Below are 18882 nucleotides of genomic sequence, written 5' to 3'. Positions count from 1 at the left end.
CCATAAATTGCAAAGTTAACAGGATTGTAAGCCATGTGTACAAATGAGAATTGACTGTAGGGGAAATTATGAAAATATGAATCATCGAGTCCTGATGGGTTGGAACTTCAAGTACTGCACAAATCTGGAAAGGGATAATTCAAGTTTATGAAACTGATTCGACCTTTCATTTAATGAACTATTGTATACAGCCAGATCTATAAATAGTAGAATTTCCAGCACTGGGGAAATGGTAGGAGAATATTTCAATCAAATCATAAAGTCATCACAAATCCATTTAAACAAATGCCTACCTTTTAGGTTTGAGATCCATAAGAATAAACTTGATTTTTCTTCCTAGTCTTTTCCCCCTTGAAGATGTTCTTGCTGGAATGTTGTTTTAAAGCCAATAGATGCCACCGGATTTTCTGTCCAAGTTCTCTATTGAGCATTCAGTATATAAATTATTCAACATTATGTTGAGGCCTCGTCCTGTCCATGCCCGTTTTCACGTATGCACGCTTTTCAGATGATGTCACTGGGTATCTCTCCCTTTTCTGACTGAGAGGTTGTGATTCCTAATAAAATCAACCCAGCATAAGTCAGTGATTGAACCTGAGACCCTCATTGTCTGGTTGGCTCAACCTTCCAAACCACTGTTGATAATTTTTTTGAGTAACTTGGATATGGAAGCCAATGTACACTGGGAATTGGGGGGAAAAATAGGCCATTCAACACCTTCAGCCAGTTTTGCTTTTCAATTAGATCATGGCTGACTGGGTTACATTTGCAGATGGTAACAAACATTGTGGCAATTGAAGGAAGTAGACAGAGGCGTACAACTGGTGTCATTACAATATCTATAAATATGTCGATAATTGAAAGATTCCACATATTGAAAGGAAACTGGAACACCATGCCTCCCCCTATGGGAGGTGTAAAAATGGCTGAAGGTTGAGAAAATTGAAAATAAATGAAGTAATGGCCAACTTATAGTGCAGCAAAAATATAGTGCAGTATTTTATTGCCAAATAAAATTATAAATTCAAGGCTGTCACTTAAGTCCTGTATTAAGTTTGGTTGATATAGAAGGGAAACATTCCAGTCATGGAACACTGCAGAAAAGAGGCCTGAAGCTGATTCTCAGTGTGGAAGGTTTTTATTCATTTGCGGGACATGGGCATCATTGGCGGGGCAACATTTATTACCTGGCCCTAGTTGCTCTGGAGAAGGTGGTGGTGAATTGCTGCAGTCCATCTGTTGTTGGTTGACGCATAACGCCATTAGGAAGGGAATTCTAGAATTTGACCCAGTGACAGTTAAGGAACTGTTTTATGGAATACCAGTTAAGAAAGAAGGTGTCTGAGTAGGAACTGACAGAAGGTATTTAATATTTTACAGTAAAACCAGTTCATAATGTCAAGGGAAAAAGATATTTACAGCTGGGCAGCATAAGGTCAAGTAAGCATAGTCCCATTCTTTCATTAGAGAAAGATGACTGGTGGTGGTTTAACCTGACGGTCATCACACCTCAGTTGAGGGGAAGATATTGAGAAGAGTAGACCTTGTCCCATTAGGTACTGTAGGAATTGAACACAAACTGTTGGCCTCAGTTTGTATTGCAAGCTAGCCATCCAGCTAGCTGAGCTAATCGACCTGGAAAAGGCACATATAGTGGTATCAACAAGAACTGCAAACTGCAGAGATCTCCCCTTGTAAGTAATCTCAGTACAAGGTTTGAGAGTGCACAATTGTTACAATGCAGAAGGAAAGTTCATTAAAGATTTCACTGAATAAAGTGCTGAAGAACTTTTTAAAATCTTGGATGGATGAACTCTGGTGGCCAGAGTACAACCTTGTGGGAGAATCTAGAACGAGGACTCAATTTTAAAATAAGAGGGTGCCCATTTAAAACAGATGAGGAAAATAAATCCCTCAGAATAAGTCTCAGGAATTCCCTTTCTCAAAAGGCAGTGGATGTAGAATCTTTAAAATGTTTTAAGGCAGAGGTAGACAGATGGATATGTAGGAATGTATAGCTGAGGTTCAAGTCAATTCAGTTATGATGTTATTGAATGGCAGAGCAAGCTTGTGCAGTCTACTCTTCTTCCTTGATGACATGTAACCCCTATCTGCTTATTTAGTGGAAAAATTATCAAGTCCCATTTATAAACTAACATTTTAAGGCTCTTTGTGAGACTTTATAGGGTGAGGTCTGAACACAAATTTTCCTATATATCGTACAGAGAGGACAGTGGAATACTACAGAACATAAAGACGTTATTTTCAAAAAGCACCTGCCCCAGGCATGTTTTGATTATCCATATGATCCCTTAGAGACAGTCTTAACGCCTGGCTCTGCACAGATACGTCTCCTCATCAGCACCTACGTTATCCCACTCTTAACTATTGCTCCAAAATTGGTCTCATTTTCCTGTCTAGTTATTTTAGAAATTAGCTTTTTTTTTGTTTTTTTTTCCAGTGACACGGTTCTTTTCAAGTTCGTATAATTTTTTTGTTTGAAAAGGAACTTATTAAATAAACCAAGCATTGAGCAAGTGTCTGGGTGAAAGGTTGGAGTTGAGAGGGGAAAGTTCAAGAGAAGATGGCGTCGACCAAGCGGGTGCTGTATGTGGGTGAGTGAGGAAGGGATATGGCCACTCTTTATCTCCTTTAGATTCTTCCCACAGTGAAATAACGTTCTCCATGGGGTACTTGTCTGTATTTACTGAGTGTGGTGGGTCTCTAGTGCGGCAACGGGGGAAATTCCAAACCCTGCACAATTAAAAAAAACTCATCTCTGCGAGCAAGATCGCCTGTAGATTGATTATCGTTTGCTTTTTTAAAATCTTACCATACTTCTAAATATTTTATCAATTTATCGTTTTATAATTTATCATTTTTCAGTCTGAGAATGGATTCATTCAACAATCATGTAGAATTGTACAAAATACGGGCTGTTTTGATTAATGTGTCCTTTTAACATGTTGATAAAAGACAAAACATAATTCGGCCATAATTACACATAATTTGCTGTCGTTGTTATAATGGTTATCTTACAAAGGATTGTCCAGCTAATAAAACTATTTATAACCTGAGATATGGTGCTATGGTGTCTACTCCTTGGGCCAGTGATTTCAAAACTGTTCCACTGTGACTCAATTTCGAGGCTTGTAAACTGTCACCATTCTTCAAAGAGACCTTTGAGAGTTGGTGGGAGAAGTTAGGTACCTGTGGGCATTGTTGCTTGTTAGATCTGGAGCACAGTCACTTGGGACTTCACAGCAGCAATTAAAGCCTTGGAACTCGCAACCCACTTGCGGCCTGATCCCTTTTGGGAAGCCCTGCCTTTAGATGATGGTCTTTTGCTAGATCAGATTACTGTTGAACCTGCAATGTCGTGTACTGACTTGATAGACTCTGTAGTCACATGAAGAAACTCCTGATTCAGTCATTGTGGCAACAGTTGGACCTTGTTTGATTTGTGGGTAGATTTTTTTCATTCTTTTTGTAATACATATCTATAAAAACACACTTGAAAATAAATCTAAAATGTGTTGTGTTTTTAAAAAAACATTTGGATCTTCAAATAGTTAGATGTCCATAGCTCAGCCCAGATGCGTGTAAACATATTTTGCTGTAGAATGGTGGAATGCAGGTTTGTGCCTCAAGTTGAATATTTAATCTCAGATGTGTCATGTGAGAAGAAGCATAATGGGAAATTAAGGTATCTCCATGATGGAAGGAACATTTGGAGACTGATTTTCCTTAATAATCATTCATCATTGCAGGTTAGATAGGTGCTTCATAGTTAATTAGCAAATGAAGCAGAGAGGGGTAATATTTGAATGTCAATAGGTGGAATAATAAATGTGCAGAATATTTTAAGGGCAACAGAGAAAGGGAGAATCTGACAAAGAGCTTTACTTTTTAGTGAATAATAATAGCTATGATTTTGCTGCCTAGGAGGCTGATCATCTCAGTTTGCCCAATGGTTTTGAAAGGAAATTGGTTCAACTTGAAGGAAATAAACTCACCGGGCTGCAGGGGAGTGGGATTGACTGTTTTGCTCGAAGGAGAGATAGCAGAAACTTGAAGGACAGGATAGCTGCCGTAAATGACTCTGGCAATGCGACGGGCAAAAACTTCTGGTTGTATGACATTCTACAACTGCATCTGGACAAGAAGTAATGAAGCCTCCATTCAATAAAGGCCAAAAAGATGGCCAGTGGATTGCACGAAGTCTGTTCAAACCTGATCTCTAAAATTGCTGCAAATTAGAATTAACATTGATTTATAAAATGATACTATAATAAAAGTTCTTTATATTTAAAAATCAAGGGAATTCCATATGCAGCTTATTTCTTAAATGGTTTCTTAAACAGTTGCTGAGCTCTTTGATAGACAAGTAGATGTGCTTAGTTCTAAACAAAGTTTTTGATTGGAAGGATCCATTTAATCCTTTTTCATTTGCATTGTATGTTATTCAGTTTTGTTTTTTCAAAATTTCTTTGGAGGAGATGAATACAATGGGCAACATATTATTTTGAAGCTTAAAGGGCCTGAAACATCAGCGTTCCTGCTCCTCTGATGCTGCTTGACCTGCTGTGTTCATCCAGCTCTACACGTTGTTATCTCAGTTCTTTGTCAATTATAATGTGACTGAAAGTTTTAAAAGAATAAGAAATTATCCTTTGACCACATTGTTTTAAAAATATAGCATTTTAAGTTCTTGTTGACTGAATGTTGAGCATTCAAATTCATTTTAAAAATATCATCATAAGACATTTTTGTGATATTGTTACAATATGTGATGATGTATCAGGCAATCACTCAGACAATCAAACCAAACCAGTGGAGAGTTTGATACTGTTCCTTGTGTTGGGGCAAAATTTTTGAACATAGATAATTGTGTGTTTCCAAGAAACACAGGAAAAAGCCGGGTATCTCCATCTTTTGGGTGCTATATGCTGCAATTAGGTAAGGAGTTCTTAATACTGGATAACATATTTCACATACTGTGTATATAGTTTCACTTTATTAGTCTTGCCCTACTTAAAATCAAGTACTTTATACTCTAAAACTAATAGTAAAATACTGGGGGATAAACTTGACTTCTATAAAAAGGAATTTTTGTGGACAGTGTGACTGAGAGAAGTCACAGGCAGTCAGAGAAGGATTGGTAAGGTGATTGAAGTTGCAGAGAATAAAGAATCATTCCATGCAAATAAGTGAAATGCAAAGACTGTGAGGATGGAAGGGAGATGAGTTTGATAGAGAGGGTGAGATGAGTTTGATAGAGAGGGTGTGGGTCCTGTTATGTTCTGTGGTTAAGATATTTTTAGCTAAAGAAAAACACCTACAAAACTGCAAGATGTTTGTCATCAATTGAATGCAGCCAGTCAGACTTGTGATTGAAGTAAGTAGGTTTTCCATTGTTTGAATTGTTTTTAATTCTATTATGAGATCTGGTGTTGCTGCCAAGGCCAGCATTTGTTACCCATCCCTAATTGCCTTTCTGAAGGTTGTGGTGAGCTGTCACCTTGAGTTGCTGCTATCCATGAGGTGTCGGTACACTCACAGTATCTGTTAGGGAGTTCCAAGTTTTTGACTCAGTGACAATGTATTTTGTAGTCAAGGTGGTGGTGTTCTCACAGAAAATCTTGTTATATTTTGTGTTTATCACCTGTAGGTGGTCTTGCTGAAGAAGTAGATGAGAAAGTGCTTCATGCAGCTTTCATTCCATTTGGAGATATCATGGACATTCAAATTCCACTGGATTATGAAACTGGTAAATACTTCACTTAAAATTCCTCCAACTGATTGAACCAGATTCAGAATACTTGCAAACTGAGAGAAAATATTGAGTTTTTATGACACAAAAATCTCTCTCTCAAAATTTTTATGCTGAAAATTGTTTGTAAATATCTTCCTTTAAAAACAAAAGGTTGAGATTTAACACTTGTTAAGAGTTGGTACCAAACCATACAGTGTGATGTTCCAGATACAGTGAAAGCTACTTCTGTGAAACAACAATTGAAGCTTAATGTTTCTGTGTTCGTAACTCCAAAATGTTGATTATGAAATAGCCAAAAATCTAAATTCTTTATTGACAATTTTCTCTTTAAACAGAAAAACACAGAGGTTTTGCATTCATTGAATTTGAAAATGCTGAGGTGAGATGATTTCTTTTCCTTTTCAAAAACTAAAGAGAAAACCAACCTTTCTTTCACAGCAAGAATGTAATGAAATACAACTTGGGCGTTACAAAAGAGTTAATAAAGGGCTGGGGCCAGAAGGGTACATCAGGGCCCAATAACTTGGTTCTAGAGGGTCTGTTGTGTTTAGCTTGGGAGTCAGAGACCACCTAGGACCTGTAATTTCTGTCCCTGACCCTGATTGAATAATGTTTTAATTAGAGGTGATCCCATGAAAATATTAAGACGTATTCTGTCTTTGAAAGATTTGACTGTCAGCTGCCAAAATATTTTATTACTCTTTGAGGAAGTGATGCTTTTCATTAACCTGTCTTAGTCTTTATTCACTGTTCATGTAAACTGTATGGAAAGGACAGCACGGCATTTGGTTGTCCTTATTCTTTTTAACAATTATTCTATCGAATACTTGTTTATTGGAAATTTAATGGAATCCTGAAGATAATAGGCTCACAATACGTTTTTAGTTCCATGTTTTGAGGAGCAGAGTCATTAATCAGGGCCTCTGCTGGTAATTGTTGATAAGGGACAATACTTGGAAAGTATGGATTTTGAATGAGGCACGAACCTCACACACAAACACACTTTTCAGTTCTTGCAGAGAGAAACAAAGCTTTATTTTTTATGCATAAAAGCTTTAAACAGCACCATGGAGATCACTTTGCCTTGAATCATTTTATTTTAGTGGCAGTCTCCCATATACACAATGCCTTCAGGTTTAAATTATTACATTCCAACTGAAATATTAAATCTTGCCTTCAACAGGACTCTGGTTCTGCTTACTGTCAAACAAAACAGCAAAGAAAAATTAATTTCCAAACTAACAGCAAATGTTCAAATGCTGTTACAGTTCACAACACTTCTAGTTTAACAGCGTAGCTCAAGTAATACTTAGGCCAGTATAATTAATGTTCCTTTGGGGTGGCACAGTGGCTCAGTGGTTAGCACTGCTGCCTCACAGTGCTAGGACCTGGGTTCGATTCCACCCTATGTGGAGTTTGCACATTCTCCCTGTCTCTGCGTGGGTTTCCTCCCACAGGCCAAAGATGTGCAGTCTAGGTGGATTAGCCAGGCTAAATTGCCCGTAGTGTTCAGGGATGTGTAGATTAGGTGGTTTATAGGGGCATGGGTCTCGGTGGGATGCACTGAGGGTTGGTGTGGACTTGTTGGGCCGAAGGGTCTGTTTCCACACTGTAGGGATTCTGTGATATACCCCTTATATCCCAGTGTGATTCTCAGTTTCTTTTCTTTAGGGATGCCTGGATAATAATGGAATAAAATGTATTGTGCTGCTTATTGACAATTTATACCTTTTTTTTCGTTCCAGGATGCTGCAGCTGCCATTGATAATATGGTAAGTGGCAAGTGATCTGGAACAAGTGGGCAACCTGGCAGCTCTGAACTTTTTTTATAATAAAACCTGGCAGATTTTTGTAATAAGTAAACAACGTTGCTTTCTTGAAAACACATTTAGAGTTTTGTAAGTACCAAATAGCCTGGATTGTCAATGCTGAGAACCATGGTATAAAATGTGAGTGCACTACAAAGAATAGTGTTTTAACTGCCATTCTCTTCTTTCCATTTATTAGAATGAATCCGAACTTTTTGGCAGGACAATCCGAGTAAATCTGGCAAAACCCATGCGGATTAAAGAGGGATCTTCAAGAGCAGGTAAGGAATGAAAACAGCTTCTACAAACAACGGGTTTAGGTTTTGGTGCATTGGCTCAGGCAGGCTTAAGTAGTATGTAGCTCAGTTAGATCAGGAAACTCCCAGAACCTAGCTTCAGCCTTAATGTGGAGAATAGATGAGGAAAGGATTATGTAGAACTGATGCCCTAACAGCTGAACAGTAAGTCAATAATGTGGAGGTCAAGTGCAAATAATGGCCACATGAGCCATGTACTGGATAATTGTTTAAGGAATCACATGAGGAATGAATTCCTTCAGGACAGAAGGGCAAGTTTAATCAGGATCATAGAGACAAAGCTGATGTGATTTAACAGAAAAAAAAAAATCAGACATTTTATTCTTTTCGCTTGAACTGATTGTGACTAAAAGTGGATCTGAATTAAAGTTGAAAATTTTAATAGATGTTGAATTTTTTTTTGGGAATAGAGTTGTTGCTGATTTACAGGCTCCCATTCTGCTACAGGGTACCACAGAATAAAGGCAATTAACTTTTCACACTTTGTTGATATTTTGAGTGATTATTCCTTTAACCAGTGTTTGTGTTACGAAGAACTAACTGTGCAGAGACAAATCCATTGCTAAATTGCAATTACTTCTGCTCAGGATATGGATATGAGTCCCACTACACCAGCTGGTAGGGTTTTAAATTTAGTAAATAAATTTGGAGTATAAAGCTAGAATCCATGACAGCTTCCTTTGATTGTTGTGAAAACTCATCCAGTTTACTAAAGTCCTTACCCAGTCTGGCCTGCACTTGACCCCAGACCCATGACAACGGGTTGACTTTTAATTGCCCTCTGAAATAGCTTTGCGGGCCACACAATTTAAGGCATTTAGGGAGGGGCAACAAATGCTGGCCTTGGTGAATGATGCCTACATCTCAAGAAAGAACAAAGACTCTTTTGTGGCTGTAGCAGAATTCATTTCTGAAAAAATCATTGACTAGTTACAGAGGGGAACCTTCACAAGTCTGCTTTTGCCACTGTAGTGAGGTAAAAGGTAAAGTTACTATAGTCCCAGAGGACCATAGGGCTGCTGTTTTATTAGAGAGAGAGAGAGAGAGAGAGACAATCGATGGGGGTTTAAGCTGACGATCACTATGTCTTAGATGAGGGGAGAGGTCTAGAAAGTGGGATCTTCATGGTAACCTCAGCTGGTGTGGGAATTAAACCCATGCTGTTGGTGACAAGCTAGCCAACCCCAACCAGTGTGCTATGAAACCAATGTGCTAGGAATACAAGCAAAAGCAGCTTGCATTTACATAGCACCTTTAATGTAGGAAAACAAAGTGCTTCAAGGGGGTTATTAATAAAAATGTATTGGATGCCTGTCAGGGAAGGAGAACTTTAGGGGGATTGACCAAAAATCTCTTTAAGGATACAGGTCTTTAAACAAGTTGTTAAAGGAGGCAGGATAGTGTAAAGGCACTGTATGGGGTTTGCACATTTTCCCTTTGTCTGCATGGGTTTCCTCCCACAATCCAAAGATGTGCAGCTTAGGTGGATTGGCCATGAAAAGTTGCCCATATATCCAGGGATGTGCGGGTTAGGTGGATCAGCCATCGGAAATACAGGGTTACAGGGATAGGGTAGAGGGGTGAGTCTGGGTGGGATGCTGTTCGGAGGGTCAGCGTGTACTTGATGGGCCAAATGGCCTGCTTCCACACTGTAAGGATTCTATGATTCTTGTACGGGATCCATACGGCTGAAGTCATGTATGCCAACAGAGGGCTGAAAGGAGAGGGCAAAAAAGGATTTGTTTTTAAAAAAAGCTCACGAGTTTAAAAATAATGATGGCAGTTTTAAATCTGAGACAGTTGGGAGTGAAGTCAGAGAGGAAAGCAGTTGGCGAAGGAATGGGACTTGATGGTGTATTGGATAAAGGAACAGAAATTTGGTTAACCTATGAGTTATTGAAGATGGTGTTGGAAGACCATTTAGCAAATCACTGTTAAGGTTGACAGAAAGTGAAAGAAGTAGAAGTAAAAGCAAAGTATTACAGATGCTGGAAAGCTGAAATTTTTAAAAAAGTGCTGGAGAAACTCAGCGGGTCTGGCAGCACCTGTGGAGAGAGAAACAGAGTTAATGCTTCAAAACTGATATGACTTTGGTAATGATATAATCTGATATGGTTTTCAAACTGAAGTTCTGAAGAAGAGTCATATCACATTTGATACATTAAGTTTGTTTCTCTCTCCATAGATGCTGCAAGACCTGCTGGGTTTCTGCAGCACTTTCTGTTTTTATTCATGAAAGAAGTATAGATGAGGAATTGTGTGACAAATAGTCTGTGGTGGAGCTGAAGACAGGCAATGTTATGGAGATGGAGGGAGGCAGCCTGCGTGACATTAAGGGTATGGGGTTGAAAGAACAGACCTGCGAACTGGACATTAAGGTCACAGTCAGCTTCAGCAGGAGATGGCATCTGGGGAAGGGGATGGAATCAGAAGCCCGGTTAAGGAGCTTATGGCACAGACTGCAAACAACATGCCTGATTTTAACTTCCTTGATCTTTAACTATTCACTTTAAGAATATTAAAATTGGGTCAGATGGTTCTGATATTCTGTTTAAATGGATTAAATGGGTCATGCAAAATGGATGTCAAGCAACCAGTCTAAAATGGAGATGGTGGCTATCATTATATGGGATTATTGTGGAAGCTGACTGTTTTAAGTTTGGATTGGAACTGAGAATTTACAGGGCATTGAGTGGTTAATGGAGGGAAGCCATTTCTAGAGATGCTGTGGCTATGACTGGATACATAAGAATGGAACCAAGCAAGTCCCACTCAATTGGAGAATGGAAGAGATACATTTTGAGTAGAATGCTGGGGCTGACTGTGTCACAGGCTGCACAGAGATCTGGAATGGATAATGCACTGCAGTCACAAAAAACATTGTTGGGGTCATTTTGATGTTGTGGGTAGTCCTAAGAACTGGTGGGAGATTCAAGCATGCAGTTGCGGACGTGATGGGGATAGATTTCCGAATCGACAGCTGAGAGTTCTTTCCAAAGAAAGGAAAGTTGAAGGTGGCCTGTTTGTTTGTAGAAGTGGAGGTCCTGTGCATATGTTATTTTTCAGAGGTGGCAAAAATTTTGATGAACAGCCTGATACAGTACTATCAACAGGTGCAGCTGCTGTTGTGGGTAGATGTGAATAAACATGTAAAGTGAAATTCCCTGTTCACATTGACAAAAGGAGATTTCAGTACATTTTAAAATAGATTGTTGTGACTGACCTAGCGATTATAATATGTAATAGGTATCTCCAGTGTTCCTTTGAGTGAAACATAAATGGTCTCTCTCTCTCTCTCTAGTGTGGTCAGATGATGACTGGTTAAAGAAGTTTGCTGGTAAGACTCTAGAAGAGAATGAAAATGAAGAGCAGGGAGGAAACGATGGAAACACACAAACACAGGAGGTAAGATTTTTTCGTCTAAGGCTTCTGTTTAACTCCTTGAGGTGTCATATAAATATACGTGTAAATGTGGCATGTTGTTGAGAAATTGAGCAGAAGTCTCTTGTGCTGTAGTGCTTATTTTCATCTTTGAATGTCCCAGTCCACCATCTCTGGAACACCCATTCAGGTGCGGATCAGTTCTGGATGGTTATAGATCCACAATATAGAACTGCCCATGTTTGGTTATCATGGATAGAGATGTGTAGGAAATTAAAATTAAAATCATCCACCCTGGTAGAGGATTGTTTTGAAGATTAAAGCTGGAAACGCTGTTGTGGGACAAAATAGGGGAAGCTTTGTCTGACGCCCGACCATGTACGGTGCTGATACATTGTGCCTGAAGTTTAAAAGTGTTCACTTTCTCCACGCTAGTTGTTCACTTTGACAAGAAGAACAATTGTAAAAGCTGTTGAGAGTATTAAACTGATTAATTGGTAGGAATATTGAGGAAATTTTTATTTGTTAAAGATTTATTAAAAAACCTAGTATGATAAGTTGGAATCAGAGGAAAAATAAACTTTTTATAATTTTTTCATGGATACAGGCATTCTGCTGTCTTTGTTACCCACCTCTTATGGCCCTTTAGAAGTGTTTGAGCCACTGCAGTCCATCAAGTACAGATACAATCACATTGCTATTAGGAAGAGAGTGCAGGATTTTGTTGGATTGGCAGTGAAGGACAGTGATAAAGTTCCAAGTCAGGATGGTGTGTGGCGCGGAGGAGAATTTGCAGCTGGTAGTCTTCCCAATGCTTCTGTTGTCCTTGTGCTTTAAGTTGGTAGAGGTCATGGGTTTGGAAAATGGTATTGAAGGAGGCTTGGTGTGATACTGTAGTGTGTCATGTAAACACATTTCTTTTGGATTTAAAAAAAAGTTTTCTTTTACTCACAAGGATGCTAAACTAGAAAGGATGCAGAAAAGACTTACAAAGATATTACTGGGACTGAAGGATTTGAGTTATGAGGAGACGGTGGATACGCTGGAATATTTTTCCCTCGACCATCGGAGGCTGAGGTGTGACCTTATAGAAGTTTATAACGTTGAGGGGCATAGATGAGGTCAATAGCCAAAGTCTTTTCCCCAAGGTAGGGAGTCCAAAACTAGAGGGCTTAGGTTTAAGGTGAGAGGGGAAAGATTTAAAAATGACCTGGGGGTAATTTTTTCACACAGAAGGTAGTGCAAAAATGGAATGAGCTGCCAGAGGTAGTGATAGATGCAGGTACAGTTGCAACATTTTAAAAGCCATTTGGACAGGTACGTGAATAGGAAACGTTTAGAGCAATATGGACCAGATAGGCAAATGAGATCAGTTAAGTTTGGGATACCAGGTTGGCATGGCCACATTGGGCCAACAGGTCTGTTTACATGCTGTATGACTCTGACTCTGTTAAAAGTGATTTATTTTTCTTTAGGGTGAACCACCAGCCAAAAAAACAAGAACCAATCCTCAAGTCTACATGGATATTAAAATTGGCAACAAACCTGTTGGCAGATTACGCTTTTTATTACGAGCTGACATTGTTCCAATGACTGCAGGTAGAGATTAACTTTGTACACACAGCTGTGACCTTCCTAGCATCGAGACCAAAAACAAATAACTTGTATTATTTTGCCCCTTTTTTACACTGTCTTCTTTATAAAGTGTCTGTCTGCATCTTCCATCTGAGTGTATCACCTGTTGCATAAGTTTGGCCAGTCATACTGTGGTTCATCACTTATTTGTGGTAACTCATCATGTGTGTGCTTATTTTCTTAATTGCTGACTTGTCCCTTCTGAATTTTTCTGAGTCTGGAGATTTACAACCTCACTGGAAAAACAATCCTAAATCAAAACATGAAGATGTGTTGGTATGCTTGGCTTGAGATGTAGTAAAAGTAGATTTCAACTGAAAATGTGGTTTATTGTGGTAAACACCAAACTGGCCTGTAGAGCTTGGAAGGCTTAGACAGTCCTGGACAAGGACAGAAACCTAACTCTATTCCAAACATTCTTCCCTTTCCCTGTGACTTGATCAGAAAGACAATATTTTAAAAACCAATTGAACTACTTTTTAAAAAAAAAAAATACTCATGCAGGGGATATATGACAAGGCCAGCATTTATAGCCCATTCATAATTGCTGTTGAGTACACAGTGAGCTACCTTCTTGAATACAGCTGTGTAGCTTGCTAAACCATTTCAAACAATAGCCACGTTACAACTGATCTGGAGTCAGCTATAGGTCAGGCAAAGTCAGCAGATTTGCTTCCCTAAAGGATATGTGAACCAGAAGGGTGTTTAATGACAATCCAGTAGGTTTTGTACAGCTAGTTTTTCATTCAAAATTTATTTAAATTTCCCAGCTGCTGTGCCTATCCCTCTGGATCCAAGCCTCTAGATTTACTAGTTGAAGTATTAGGTTACCCTGCCCCTTTATTGCCAACTTTTTCTGTTTTTATTTAAGAGCGATGAAGATCTGGCTATGAATTAAAATGCTGTGTCTGTCACGTGAATCAGTGATTTCCTTAATAATTGAAGCAGTTATAATCAACTCAAAACTCTGTTTCTCTCTCCACAAATGCTGCCAGAATTGCTGAATGTTTATGATTTCATTTCAGATTTCCAGCAAATCTGGTGTTTTGCCTTTCATTTCCTCAATAGCTAATAGAGTTTGCTAAGATTCTGCAAATTGTTCTTTTCATGGGTATTGAACAAAACATTTCTTTCAGAGAATTTCCGTTGTCTCTGTACACATGAGAAAGGATTTGGCTTCAAAGGCAGTAGTTTCCATCGCATCATCCCACAGTTCATGTGTCAGGGTGGTGACTTCACCAACCATAATGGAACTGGAGGGAAATCTATCTACGGCAGGAAGTTTGATGATGAAAACTTTATCCTAAAACACTCAGCACCAGGTAGAGTATTTCCAAATTTTTGAAATACATTAAAATGTAAACTTGGTGTATAAATGCAGCTTCCCATCATTCGGCTTGAAATATGTGGTGCTGATCTTGACTGGGTTCACTGTCCCCATACAGCAACTGGAGGTTTTGGTGCAAGCTGAGCACAAATTAGGTCCTTCAAGTTTTGCGTGAAAAACTTTAAAGAACATGTAAATTTGTAAGAATAGACTGCACCTACAAAAAGTCAGGAAAAAGTTTGTCCTTCTCCTTATTAAGTCCTCTGTCATGCCATCGGTTGGTTTACTTGCAAAATGAGAGGCCAGCCCTTTTGCAATTTAATAATACCAATAAAGGAAATGTTTTATATATTTATAGATAAAAGATAAATTTGCTACATATATTTTCAATTGTTGTACTATAAAATAAATCCTTGTGTGTGCATAAACAGCCTGAGTAAGTAGGTAAAAGAACCAAGAATTCTGTTGTAGTTGTTCCTCAGTTGCTATTTTCTTCCGTTTATTTCCCTTCCATTTAACTGCAGCAGTATTTCACAGATGCTGGAAGTCCTTTGAGGCTGTGACCATGTGCCTGGTCTAGGTGATTCTAGATGGTCAACATTGGCAGGCTATTTGATTGTGGCGGTTATCGTGTTTTCATATTTGATTGGGAGCAGGAACCATGTTTTACCACTTTCCAAGCTCGGGGGACACTGCAGGCATGGGGAGTGCTGTCACTGCTGCCCAGCTGAGATCAGCTACCTCCAACACAGCCCAGAGAGTGAACTTATGAACTTTTTAGGCAATTTGGCTGATTTTACCATCTGAACTATTGGAGGAACTAAACATTTAATGCTTTTGGCTTATTTTTAAAGTCCTTCCCACGCAGTTTAAGTTTCACTTCAGTTTGCAAAGTGATTGTTTTCTTTAATTCTCTGATATGTTCTTAGAACTTGGAATGTACTAATTCCAGCTGCTGATGTCTTTATACTTTACCTTTACAAACTAAGGAGCTAATCTTAAAAAGAGCATATTTTGACATGGGAAATCATGCATTGCATTTCAGGCTCATTAACATTGGACAGTATCATTGATTTTATGTTTGCTTAGGTTTACTATCGATGGCAAACTCTGGAACAAACACAAATGGCTCTCAGTTCTTCATTACCCTTGACAAAACAGACTGGTTGGATGGAAAGCATGTGGTATTTGGGGAAGTGGTGGAGGGAATGGATGTAGTCAAACAGATTGAAGTGAGTATAAATTTGGGAGTGTAAGAAGTTATTTAGTTTTTCTGTTTTTCATTGCTTACCCTATCTGTGAAGTTGTTGACTTGCTCGCTGAGCTGGCTTGTTTTTGTTCAGACGTTTCGTCACCATGCTAGGTGACATCATCAGTGGAGCCTCTGATGAAGCGATGTTATTCTACTCTGCTTGGAATTTATACTGTCTGGTCCATTATGGTGATTACTGTTATTTCGGTTTTGGAACTCACCATAACGGACCAGACAGTATAAATTCTAAGCGGAGTAGAATAACATTGCTTCATCAGAGGCTTCACTGATGACGTTACCTGGAATGGTGACGAAATGTCTGAACAAAAACAAGCTAGCTCGGCGAGCAAGTCAACAACCTCACCCACAACCTGAGTTACAGATCTTTACTAAAACTTTAAATGCTTACCCTACCATCCTACACTGTAAGGAATGTTAATGGTGGTCTCCTCCAAATGCAGATTTACTTGGTGATTTAGGCAGCATATGCAGGTGGAACATATTTATCAGCGATCTTTAATGCTTTTGTATATTGGAACTTGGGCTGAAATCTGGGTGTTGCCTACCAAATCAGTGCCCAAAATGAGAGCCTTTCATTTGCAACAAGAAAACTCCTATAGCCTTTCTAAAAAAGAACCTCACCATTAATGTACTTTTCTTTGATCTGCATTCTTCATGTTGAGTCAGGATGAGTTATTTTTACAATTAGAAATGTTATAACAGACAACAGTATAACAGTGTAGCATTGAATCCTCATGGTTATACAAATATTTTAATTTAAAACAAAACATTGTAATATTTTTCCTTTTGAAGTACTTAGAGTCGTAGAGTTATATAACACAGAAACAGACTCTTCGGTCTAACTCGTCCATGCCAACCAGATATCCTAAACTGATCTAGTCCCATTTGACAGCATTTGGCCCATATTCCTCTAAACCTTCCTATTCATGTACTTATCCAGATGCCTTCTAAATGCTGTGATTGTACCCGCTTCCACTGCTTCATCTGGCAGCTCATTCCATACACACATCTACGTGAAAAAGTTATCCCTCAGGTCCCTTTTAAATCTTTCTCCCCTCACTTTAAACCAATGCCCTCTAGTTTTGGATTCCCCTATCCTGGGAAAAAGAGTTTGGCTATTCACCCTATCCATGTCTGTCATGATTTCATAAACCTCTCTAAGGTCACCCTTCAGCCGCCGCTCCAGGGGAAAATGCCCCAATCTATTTCAGACTCTCCCTATAGCTCAAACCCTCCAACCCTGGCAACATCCTTGTAAATCTTTTCTGGTGGTGACATTAATTTCTAATTGAACATAGAAAAGGATTTTAGAAAATACCCAATAAGTCATTATGTAGTGCAACAGAAAGTGCAGAAAAGTGTAAAAGAAGTCAGGGAGGAAAAGGGTGGCACTTAGAAGAAAAATTGGATCAGCTATGGTACTAGAGTCAGGTAGCCAATGTCCGCTCTTAATGTGGAACAGGAATTTTGTGAAGAAATTATAAAAAAAAATACAGCAGGCATCAGAAGGTGGGAAGGATAGTGAACTGTTGTGGTTTATCAAAGGCAAGTTAAAGGATGTGATCTAGGACCCAGCTGAAAGATGGAAGTTTGAAAACGAAGCAGAAACTAAACTAAGTGAATGAAAAATGGGCAATCCTTTGTGTGTGGTTTATTTGTTATTAATTGAGATGTAAATACCACTGACAAGACCATCATTTATTGCCTATCCTTAATTGACCTTGGATTCAGTGGCTTGCTAGGGCACTTTAGGAATAAGTTAAGAGTCACCCATGTTGCTAGAGTCACAGCTAGAGTCACATGTAGGCTAGATTGGGCTAAGACAACAAATTTCCTTCCCTAATATACATCAGTGAACCAATGGGTTTTGATTATGAAAATTTAATTGTCCACCTGATATTAGCTTTCAATTCTCGATGTATTATTTATTGAATTTAAATTCTACCAGCTACCATGATCAAATGTGAACCTATGTTGACAGTTAATTTAGCTTGGACTTCTGGAATACTACTCCATTGACGTTACCCATACTCCAATGTCTTTCCCTGTGTTGGAGCTATTCTGGAATGTGAGGTTATAGGTACACTCCAATTGTCAAAATATGTTGAATTTCTAATACAATTTGGGAATGTTGAAAGCCAAATTTTTTTTAAAAAAAGAACAAACCAATTGTAACTTTAAGAAAATTCTATTTTGTTTTGGATAGTTACTTTTACAGTGATTATGGTTGGCATTCTTTGTTTTAGAGACATCTTAAGCTTTTTTAAGAGGTTAAATACTAACTTTATTCTTTCAACATCAGTGCACAGAGACTTACATTTTTAAGTACTCCATACATTTTTAATGTGCCACAATCAGCAATAGCTTATAATTCAGAAGCTGAATTTTCTCTTGCATATTTTTGTACAAATAGATACAGTTAACTTCTGGGTGCAGATGACCTAATAATTTGCATGTGAATGATAAGATCTGGTGATATCAGCACTGTACAACTCGGAATAAACTCAAAACCTGACCACAATAGTAAATATCTTTAATGTTTCAGTCTCTGCCTTAGAAATGATCAAGGCCAAAACAAATCTTCAATAATTACATTTTACTCATGTTTAGTGGAGGTTAATTTTTCCCTTCAACTATACATAAACTTTTTCTTATTGCAGGCTCAAGGTTCTAAAGATGGAAAACCAAAGCAGAAAGTGATCATCTCGGACTGTGGAGAATATGTGTGATTCCAGTGCCTGCAAAGCATGGCTTTGGGGGATTTCAATTTTTTTATTATAGTCAGTGTTATCTGTAAAGATTTTTACTGATGTGAACACTTGTAAATACCTTCCAATATGTAAAGTAAAATATTTTTTTTCTAAAACCAAAGCTAGCCACTTTTATTTTCTTACAGATTAATATACTTGTAATTAAAATTAGTTCTGCTGTGTAAAGTTTAATAAAATTTCTAGGCCAATTTTCATATTAATTAGGCACTTAAAAGATACTTTCACACAACAGAAAGGCAGTCCAGTGAGTATACAGGGAAACATAGAAAGTGTACATCAGAGGGACACCACTTAGTCCCCACTGTGCCTGTACTGAAGGACTAGGCTTTTGCATACAAACTCAGAATATTTCTTAATTAAGATTCTACAGATCCCAGTAACATGGCTCTGTAAACTATGATACCCCATCAGATTCAAATATTTCTGCTTCTGTTTGTTTTAAAGGAAAACTATAATGATTCTGAACTCTGCAGTCTGCAAATCATGTGGCCAGTCAAAGTAAGAATATGCTCAGTGATCTAACCCAAAATGTAATTTAACCACATTTTAAATTTTTGATTTGAGGGAGTTTTATAAGAAGTCAGGAAGAACAAC

The 18882-nt window shown here is 38.3% G+C and overlaps 2 protein-coding genes across 2 annotated transcripts in view; both read left to right on the top strand.

The window, feature by feature from the left end:
* LOC125486247 (homeobox-containing protein 1-like) overlaps positions 1-2489 on the top strand; it is a 13559-nt gene extending 11070 nt beyond the window's left edge. The window contains exon 6 of the mRNA XM_048612926.1: positions 2462-2489. Coding sequence (XP_048468883.1) covers positions 2462-2489 — 28 coding nt within the window. The remainder of the gene's footprint in view (positions 1-2461) is intronic.
* Positions 2490-2544: 55 nt separating this feature from the next.
* On the top strand, positions 2545-18383 carry ppie (peptidylprolyl isomerase E (cyclophilin E)). Its single transcript, XM_020528584.2, has 10 exons — positions 2545-2615; positions 5672-5770; positions 6112-6155; positions 7522-7548; positions 7784-7865; positions 11203-11306; positions 12758-12881; positions 14054-14239; positions 15334-15476; positions 18178-18383. Exons 1-10 carry the CDS (start codon positions 2585-2587, stop codon positions 18244-18246), a joined length of 909 nt encoding a protein of 302 aa, XP_020384173.1. The 5' UTR covers positions 2545-2584; the 3' UTR covers positions 18247-18383.
* The last annotated feature ends 499 nt before the right edge of the window (positions 18384-18882 follow it).

This window comes from Rhincodon typus, chromosome 27, assembly GCF_021869965.1.
Source record: "Rhincodon typus isolate 14 chromosome 27, sRhiTyp1.1, whole genome shotgun sequence".
Taxonomy (NCBI): Eukaryota; Metazoa; Chordata; class Chondrichthyes; order Orectolobiformes; family Rhincodontidae; genus Rhincodon; species Rhincodon typus.
This window is presented reverse-complemented; position numbering and strand designations above follow the sequence as displayed.